Source organism: Camellia sinensis, chromosome 13, assembly GCF_055761805.1.
Source record: "Camellia sinensis isolate YWXY chromosome 13, ASM5576180v1, whole genome shotgun sequence".
NCBI classification, from domain to species: Eukaryota; Viridiplantae; Streptophyta; class Magnoliopsida; order Ericales; family Theaceae; genus Camellia; species Camellia sinensis.
In genome coordinates this window covers 69,690,780-69,700,197 of record NC_138973.1, presented here as the reverse complement: position 1 = coordinate 69,700,197, position 9,418 = coordinate 69,690,780, and the positions used below count along the sequence as shown (strand labels likewise).

Below are 9,418 nucleotides of genomic sequence, written 5' to 3'. Positions count from 1 at the left end.
TCAGAAAATTTGTTTGAAAGAGTACCCTTGAAAAGTTGAGAGATTTGTACAAAAAGAAGATGGTTTGTACCAAAATGAGGAAAATACAAGAGAGATGGAAACAATACTCAAATCATGGTATTTTTAACATATGAACATGATAATAACAGATATGAAACATCACTTAAAATCTTTAAAAGGACATGCATTAGAAAAGAAAATGAAGAGAAGGTTGTGTTGGTGGCTTACCTTCTAGCTTTGCACAAGAAACTCTCTTCTTCTTTCCTCTCCTCCTCTAGACTCCTCTTCCTTGCTCTCCTCCCTCTCTCTAACCAAAATGTGTGTGTGAGTGAGTGTGTTGTGTGTATGTTTGCAAGCTAGGGAGGGTGTGGTATATATAGGCAAATTTGGGGTAAAAGGACATAAAAGCCCTTTAGTTGGAATTGGATGGAAAGTTAGGATTTTGCTTGAATTCTAAAGGAATGGAAGGGACTTAGGAGGTGTGTTCCATTGGTTTAGGCCACCTCTAGTTGTAATAAAACTAATTCTTGGATTTTGTATCCTAGGTAGGTCACTAGGTTGTGTTTTTTCCCTAGAATCTCATGATGGTGTGTCTTGGAAATAGATTTCTCACCTCCTCCAAGGAAGGGCCAGCCATAGGGAAGTGTGAAGGGACTAATTTTTAATTATTTTATGTTCTAGGCACATCCCTCAAGGTGTATACACACACATATATATATATATATATAGCAAGATTGATGGCATACCAAGGTACAAGACATAAGTACTATTTTGGGAAAGTTTTGAAATAATAATAAAAAAAAAATATGAGGGCTTGAAGTTAACTACATGTAACCTAGGTAGAATTAAATTAGGTTAGGGAATTTCTGTTTTGATAAAATAAAAATAAAAGAAATAGAAATTTGCTAATCGACAAGATTCGAATTAATTCAAGTAACGAGGGCTTTAAGAAAATAATTCATCATTAGGGTCTTAAAAGTAAATACATATTTTAGGGGCCTTACAACCTATCCCCCTTAAAATAATTTTGTCCCCGAAATTCAGCTACATACTGCCTTCGACAAGCTCGGGGTAATTTGCCTTTACCTAATCCTGGCGCTTCCAAGTAGATTCTTCAATTCCCTAGTGACGCCATAGCACTTTCACGAAGTGAACCGCTTTGCCTCTGAGGTTCTTCTCTCGACTGTCCTGTATTGCTGCCGGTCCTTCTTTAAATGTAACATCCTTGTCAAGGATGATATCTTCCCATTTGAGGACGTGTGTCGGGTCAGCGATGTATTTTCTCAACATAGATACATGGAAGACACTGTGTATCCCTGCTAACTGCGGGGGTAGAGCTAGTCTATATGCTACTTCGCCCACTCTCTCCAATACCTCGAAAGGTCCAATATATCGTGGTGACAGCTTCCCCTTTCTCCCAAAACGTACGAATCCACGCTTGGGTTGCACCTTTAGGAACACGTGGCTACCTACTTCAAACATCAACGGTCTCCTCCTCCTGTCTGCATAATTCTTTTGACGGTCCTGAGCGGTCTTCAACCGTTGTCGGATCAATTTGACCTTCTCAGTAGTTTCTAGGACAAGTTCGGGTCCTGCCAAATTTGCGTCACCCACTTCCGTCCAACAAATCGGTGATCTACAAGGTCGTCCGTATAATGCTTCAAAGGGTGCCATACCAATGCTAGCTTGGAAGCTGTTGTTGTAGGCGAATTCAATTAGGGGTAGGTGTCGTTCCCAACTTTCTTGAAAATCCATTGCACAAGCTCTCAGCATATCCTCGAGCATTTGGATAGTGCGTTCAGATTGTCCGTCTGTCTGCGGGTGAAAGGTGGTGCTAAAACATAACTCCGTACCAAGAGCTTCCTGCAGGCTTCCCCAAAATCGAGAGGTGAATCGTGGATCACGATCTGACACAATAGATACCGAAATTCCATCTAGTCGAATGATTTCCCCAATGTAGAGTCTGCACATAGACTCTAAGGTGTCGGTCATCTTATAGGGTAAGAAATGTGCTGACTTGGTAAGACGGTCCAGTATTACCCATATAGCGTCGCGCCCTCTAGGTGACTTAGGCAATCCTGTCACAAAATCCATCGTCACATACTCCCACTTCCATTCGGCTATTGGTAGAGGTTGCAACATTCCTCCTGGTTTCTGATGTTCCGCTTTCACTTGTTGGCATGTCAAACATTTTGTTACAAATTTAGCCACTTCCTTCTTCATCCCATTCCACCAATATTGCCTCTTCAAATCTTGGTACATTTTTGTTCCTCCTGGATGTACCGCAAATGCAGAATGATGACATTCCTTCAGTACCTTTTCTCTAAGTAACTCATCACTAGGTACAAACAATCTACCTTGGTACCTTAAACTCCCATTGAGGTGAATTACCCAATCGGGCATGGGCTCTCCTGATTCCAGACGTCCTTTGATGTAGGCTACCTCTTGATCGTGCTTCTGGGCCTCCATGACCTCATTCATTAACTTAGGCATCACCTTCTGCGCGCTAAGATATGCTCTTGTATCTTGAGATTCTACTTGGATCCTGAACTCATTGAGTGTCTTAACCATATCCCATTCCTTGACGGAGATCTTAGCCATCATCCCTCTACTCTTGTGACTTAGAGCATCTGCTACTACATTGGCTTTACCGGGGTGGTATGAGAGAGTGAATTGGAAATCCTCAAGATACTCCATCCATCGTCTTTGTCTCAAGTTAAGGTCCTTCTGTGTGAATAGATACTTCAGACTCTTGTGATCTGTGAAAATCTCAAATTGTTCCCCGTACAGGTAATGTCGTCATTGCTTTAGGGCAAAAACTACGGCTGCTAACTCCAAGTCATGTGTGGGGTAGTTGCGCTCATGAGGTTTCAACTGTCTGGATCCATATGCGACCACCTTTCCATTTTGCATGAGCACGCAACCTAACCCTTCTTTAGATGCATCGCAATACACAGTGTACCCCTCTTCTCATTCTAGGATGGTCAAAATTGGTGCACTTGTTAACCTCTTCTTCAGCTCCTGGAAGGATTTTTCGCAAGCTTCGTCCCACTCATACTTTACTCCCTTCTGCGTTAGACGAGTCATTGGTTTAGCTAGTTTGGAGAAATCTTGGATGAATCTTCGGTAATGACACAGTTTTTGGTTGTCTCCAATCTAATACTGCCTCCACTTTGGCTGGATCCACCGCAATCCCATTTTCTGATACCACATGCCCTAAGAATTTTACTTCATTCAACCAGAACTCACATTTACTTGCCTTGGCGTATAACCAATTTTCCCTAAGAATTTGGAGGACAATCATTAAATGTTGCTCATGCTCTTCTTCAGACCTTGAATATACCAAGATGTCATCAATGAATACTACTACAAACTGGTCAAGGTATGGTCTAAATATCTTATTCATTAGGCTCATGAATACTGCTGGTGCATTGGTTAGTCCGAAGGGCATTACTACAAATTCATAGTGGCCATATCTAGTACGAAAGGCAGTCTTTGGTATATCCTCCTCCTTGACTCATAGTTGATGGTAACCCGACCTGAGATCGATCTTTGAATAGCACCTTGAGCCTCTAAGTTGGTCGAAAAGGTCATCAATCCTTGGGAGTGGGTATCGGTTTTTAATCGTGACTCGATTGAGTTGACGATAATCGATGCATAGCCTCAACGATCCATCCTTCTTTTTAGCAAACAACACGGGTGCTCCCCATTGGCGAAGTACTTGGCCTAATGAATCCGCTCTTGAGCAATTCTTGTAGCTGTGTCTTCAATTCTCGTAGTTCTGCTGGTGCCATGCGATACGGAGCCATGGATATTGGGGTAGTTCCAGGTTGTAGCTCAATGCCAAAATCTACTTCTCGGGTTGGCGGCAATCCTGGTAATTCCGTAGGAAATACATCTGCATAATCGCATACTATGCGCAGAATTTCTATTTCTCCTTGGCCTTCCTCATTTAGAATTAGGCTTGCTATCCTACCCGCAAGTTGGTAGCGCCACTGCGTCCAATGCTTTGTTGAAACCATGGGGTCTTGTCTATCCCCCTTAAATTGGGAACGTGTTCCATCTTGTGTATGAGCTACCACTTTCTTCTGACGACAGTCGATCTCTGCTCGGTGGGCGGACAACCAGTCCATGCCCAAAATAATATCGAAGTCCGACATTTCCATAATACGAAGGTCGCAAGTTAAGCGTAGGTTCGACATCCTTATCTTACAGTCCTTACAGATCGATCCTACCCGAACGCATCCTTCCATAGGTGACATTACACTTAAGGCAGTTGCTAAGGGTTCACATACAAGTTCTAATGACTTAGCACAAGCAGAGGATAAGAAAGAATGTGATGCACCGGTATCAAATAAAACATGCACCCAAGAATTGTACAGTACTAAATTACCCTCAATTACGGACGAGTCCGCCTCTTCCTCTTGCAGGGCAAAGATTCTGCCGGTTGCCTTCTGGTTACCACTGGTCTTAGTGTTCTGAGTTCCTCCACTCTTCTGGTGCTGCTGCCCGGTAGATTCGGTCTTGTTTGTCCAAGACTTCTGCCCACCTGATGCCTGGGCATTTGCTCCGGAACCTCCTCCTTGGTATCCAGATGGGGGGAGTTGGGGGCATTCGCTCTTCTTGTGCCCTAATTGTTGGCAATGAAAGCACTAGATTTGTCCCATCAGCCTTTGTTGATGGCCTCCTCTCTGGATCTGTTGCTACGGTTGCGGTCGCTGCTGTTGTGGTTGTGGTCTGGAGTAGGGCTTTGAGGGCATGCTTCCCTTCTGGTTCCTCTAAGGTCCAATAGACGCCTGACTCCCTTTTCTCTTATTCCAAGCTTTCCTGGCGTCGTTTACTTCCCTCTCAGATTCTAATGTCGTTTCCAGCACCTCGGCATATGAGGGGAGTCGTTGCGGGAGAACTCTTCCCCTAATTGTAAGGTCCAGTCTCCACTCGAACATCCTTGCTTTTTCTTCATCATTTGCCACGAGTCTAGTTGCATAGCGGGCTAGCTCTTCGAATTTTGCAACATACTGGGTCACGGTCATATTTCCTTGTTCTAGGTTCTGGAATTCCTTGACTCGTTCTCGGCGGATAGTACTTGGGAAATATTTATTTAAGAATAGTTCCCTGAACTGGTTCCATGACAGGCTTGCTACGTGACGAGTGTTCTTCATCAACTCCCACCAATGGTCAGCCTCATCATTGAGCTCGAATACTGCCAAAGCTATTCTATCAGTGGCCTCGGTGATGCCTATGGTGTCTAGCATTTTCTCTATCTGCCAAAGCCAATTCTCAGCTATCTTCGGGTCCAGTACGCCTGTGAACTTTGGGGGCCTCTGCTTCCGAAACTCAGAAAAGAGTCGAGTCCTCTCATTCTGCCGATTGTTCCTTATTTGCCCTAGTTCCTCCAAAATCTGATGACCTAGGTTGTTGGGGATGTCAGCCCCTGCGGGGATGGGTTCATGTTGATGCCTAGGACGGTTTCGTACATTGTTGCTGGTTTCGGTATAGCCATTAGCTCGTGTGCCTACCATTCTGTTCATGGCACGAGGTGAGTTGGTTTCCAGTCTTAGAAAATCTTACGACTTAGATTGAAATAAAGGTTCAGTTTCCTTAGGGTGCACTAAAGCAAGTAACAATCAATAACATAGATCAACACATCATTTATATATATATATATATATAATAGGCATCATTACAAAAAGGGCTCCTATCTCGGAGTTACATTCAAAGAGCTTCTACGCACACAAGTTCAAGCTATCTTATTCTAGGGATCCTCATCAACGGATCTTACAAAAGTCTAGTTTTACTAGCCCTCGAATTATTTCTCGTTTCCTGACCAATCAAAGTCTTCGTCTGGGTCTTCATCAGCAGAGTCGGTGGCTTGCCCCGGAGAGTGGGGGGTGTACATTGGTGAGAGGGGATTGTGTTTAGATGATATCTCTATAGGGTGGGCTAGGTTCGCTCCCTGCTGCTCTGGTGGCTGCTCCATATCCATTGGTTGATTGTCACCTGGCCCGTGGTAACAAGATTCGTGGCTTTCAGCCTGAGTCGGTGCTATGGTGGTCAGAGCTCGGTGTATCAGGGAGTCCATCTTCTGTTCGTCTTGTTCCATTCGGACTGCCTTCCTTGCTGCCCGGCTTAGAAATTGCAGGCGGCGCCGCACCAAAGAGCTATTCTGCGCCCTCGTATAACGGGGGTATTCTATCTCTACCTTACGTATCTCAGTCTTGATCATTTCCTCGGCAGTGATTTCACAGCGCCGGCGGCTAAAGTAGGGGCTGACGGACATGGCCCTCCATCCTTGCATACGAAAAACACCCCATGAGTCGGTACTGACGTAGCCTCCCGATGACATCCTAAGGTGGAAAAGATTTTTATTAGTCAATCTTCTTATAATAGTGTGATAGAATAAAATAAGATAAGGGGTAAGGGCTTCTAGAGTCGCGTATAGGGTTGCGAGGGTTAAGGGTTGAACCTAGCCTCTGATACCAAGTTGTGACGCCCCGATTCTACACTATAGGTTGCAGTCAAGGGAGAGTCACTAGTGAGTCCTATGGCCAATAACCAAGTAAGATCCCAGATCGTCGGAGGAGTCAAAATAGCCTCCCCTCTAAGTCCAGCTTTCTTAGGCAGCTCACTACCTTTTTGACAGATCTTACAAGGCATTGACACAAGGTCTCATAAGCAACGATAAGGTTCATGCATAGAATATAAATACATAATAACCACAATATACTTGCTTCAAAAGATTGTTCCATTACATTACATCCTAAAAAGAAAGTTTTAAACTTCATATGAGTCTTACAAAATAACAAAAAGGAAATTTCCAGTATCCCTAAGATAGCCAAAAGTCTTCAAAGGTTTCCGGCTCGTCGTCTTCCGCTATGAGTTCCGCTTCGTCACCTGGCATGATACGCCGTGAGCTTTGAATGCCCAATAAACACACACACACCCTACCCCTTTTTCCCAGTCCAAAACACAGTCACAACTATAACATCAAGTAATAAAGCATGATACTCAACTAAATAAATAAAGCTTTTAGTTAGATGTTAGCAAACTAGAAATCCCCCAAAGAGATTTCATCCTCCCAACCACAAGAATCGGACGCGGATTATTCGGTATGCCCCCTCTTTTGCTGCTTTGTTGCAAACCTAACCTCGGATGCCTTCCAACGGTTATATACCGTGTAGCGCCAACCGTGGGGCCTCAAATGAGATGGTAAAATAAGGCCTTGCCTGAATCCCTCCTTACACCAAACCACCTAGGGTCCGAATACAACCGCTCCGTTCAAGGGTTCCGAAAACCACTTGCGCAAGACTTTAACTTTTAAATAGGGAACGCATCCCATCATACCATATACCACATATTCTCATCTTTTCATTACTCAAATGTTCGAAAACCCAATACCCACCCAATTAGGTTTCCCGTTGAATTAAGTGTTTTAAGTCAAGGTTAGTCCAACTAAATGATAAAATAAAATTCACATAAGCATGCCTCCTCAAGATAAGAAGATAATTAACATAACATACCCATACAACATTATGCCAAGATATGATAATAGGCCATTAAACATTTTCATGAATACAAGGGTATAAAACATCCAAACATAACAAATTTCTAGATTTAACATCACATAAAGGTTAATGTGGAAGGACTACTTAGGTTCATCCATCGGACTCGGTTTTCCTTATGGTTCGTAGAGAATTTGATCTAGTTCCTAGAACATTTTTCGGAAATGGGATTGCTTTTCCCGATTTTAAGTTATTTAGAAAATGGTCCAGCACTGTTCCAGAATCTGTCCAGATCTGTCGACTGTTACGAAAACTATATTTTCTTGCAAACCACTCAATGTTTTTCGATGAAACCAATTTTAGTCGAAAGCTCACTCCTTAAGGAAGGTTTTGACATAAAATAGAGGTTCAGAATATTTGTTTACATTTTTCTGGAATTTTTCAAAGTTGACTGAAAAAAAACAGGCTTTAAGGTGGAATGCCCAAAACGAGGAAATTTATAAAAAGGGGTTCCACCATGGGAAAGTTTCATTTCTTTTGTGACGAAAATATGCTAACTATCACATGTTTAACTCATAAAATTTGTTTGAAAGAGTACCCTTGAAAAGTTGAGAGATTTGTACAAAAAGAAGATGGTTTGTACCAAAATGAGGAAAATACAAGAGAGATGGAAACAATACTCAAATCTTGGTATTTTCAACATAAGAACATGATAATAACAGATCTGAAACATCACTTAAAATCTTTAAAAGGACATGCATTAGAAAAGAAAACGAAGAGAAGGTTTTGTTGGTGGCTTACCTTCTAGCTTTGCACAAGAAACTCTCTTCTTCTTTCCTCTCCTCCTCTAGACTCCTCTTCCTTGCTCTCCTCCCTCTCTCTAACCAAAATGTGTGTGTGAGTGAGTGTGTTGTGTGTATGTTTGCAAGCTAGGGAGGGTGTGGTATATATAGGCAAATTTGGGGTAAAAGGATATAAAAGCCCTTTAGTTGGAATTGGATGGAAAGTTAGGATTTTGCTTGAATTCTAAAGGAATGGAAGGGACTTAGGAGGTGTGTTCCATTGGTTTAGGCCACCTCTAGTTGTAATAAAACTAATTCTTGGATTTTGTATCCTAGGTAGGTCACTAGGTTGTGTTTTTTCCCTAGAATCTCATGATGGTGTGTCTTGGAAATAGATTTCTCACCTCCTCCAAGGAAGGGCCAGCCATAGGGAAGTGTGAAGGGACTAATTTTTAATTATTTTATGTTCTAGGCACATCCCTCAAGGTGTATACACACACACACATATATATATATATATATATATAGCAAGATTGATGGCATACCAAGGTACAAGACATAAGTACTATTTTGGGCAAGTTTTGAAATAATAATAAAAAAAAAAATATGAGGGCTTGAAGTTAACTACATGTAACCTGGGTAGAATTAAATTAGGTTAGGGAATTTCTGTTTTGATAAAATAAAAATAAAAGAAATAGAAATTTGCTAATCGACAAGATTCGAATTAATTCAAGTAACGAGGGCTTTAAGAAAATAATTCATCATTAGGGTCTTAAAAGTAAATACATATTTTACGGGTCTTACAAGGATGAGGAGTCAGCATATCCACAGTCAGAGACATTTGCAGGCAGGGATGATGACTCCGGTTCCGGTTCAGAGAGGGGACGCGACACCGAGGAGGCTTCCGAGGATGGTGGCTCTGATTTAGACGGAGATGCCGACGACGGTGGCGTGGAGGCTGCTCAGCCGAAGAGGGTGAAGAGGGCCTCTCGGTCTTGAGCTTGATGGCACTAATGCAGATATTCCTGCTTTATTTTTTTTTTTTTACATGTAGTTGTAGCACATTGTACAGCTTAGATAGTTTTATTTTCTTCAAAACTTGTACCCTTTTGTAAAATGTTTGTAAAAGAAGCT

At 42.3% G+C, this 9,418-nt stretch overlaps 1 protein-coding gene across 1 annotated transcript; it reads right to left on the bottom strand.

Moving 5' to 3' along the window:
- Positions 1-3,683: 3,683 nt before the first annotated feature.
- LOC145805469 (uncharacterized) lies at positions 3,684-5,522 on the bottom strand. The gene is made up of 2 exons (XM_082900604.1): positions 4,802-5,522; positions 3,684-4,630 (listed from the first exon to the last, which is right to left on the bottom strand). The coding sequence occupies exons 1-2, from the start codon at positions 5,520-5,522 to the stop codon at positions 3,684-3,686; spliced, it is 1,668 nt and encodes a 555-aa protein (XP_082756730.1).
- Between the last annotated feature and the right edge of the window lie 3,896 nt (positions 5,523-9,418).

Coding starts and splice junctions, on each gene's coding strand:
- LOC145805469 (XM_082900604.1), bottom strand. CDS start 5,522: ATGGTAGGCACACGAGCTAATGGCTATACCGAAACCAGCAACAATGTA. Junction 4,631..4,801: donor TTGGAATAAGAGAAAAGGGA/GTCAGGCGTCTA, acceptor GCCAACAATTAG/GGCACAAGAAGAGCGAATGC.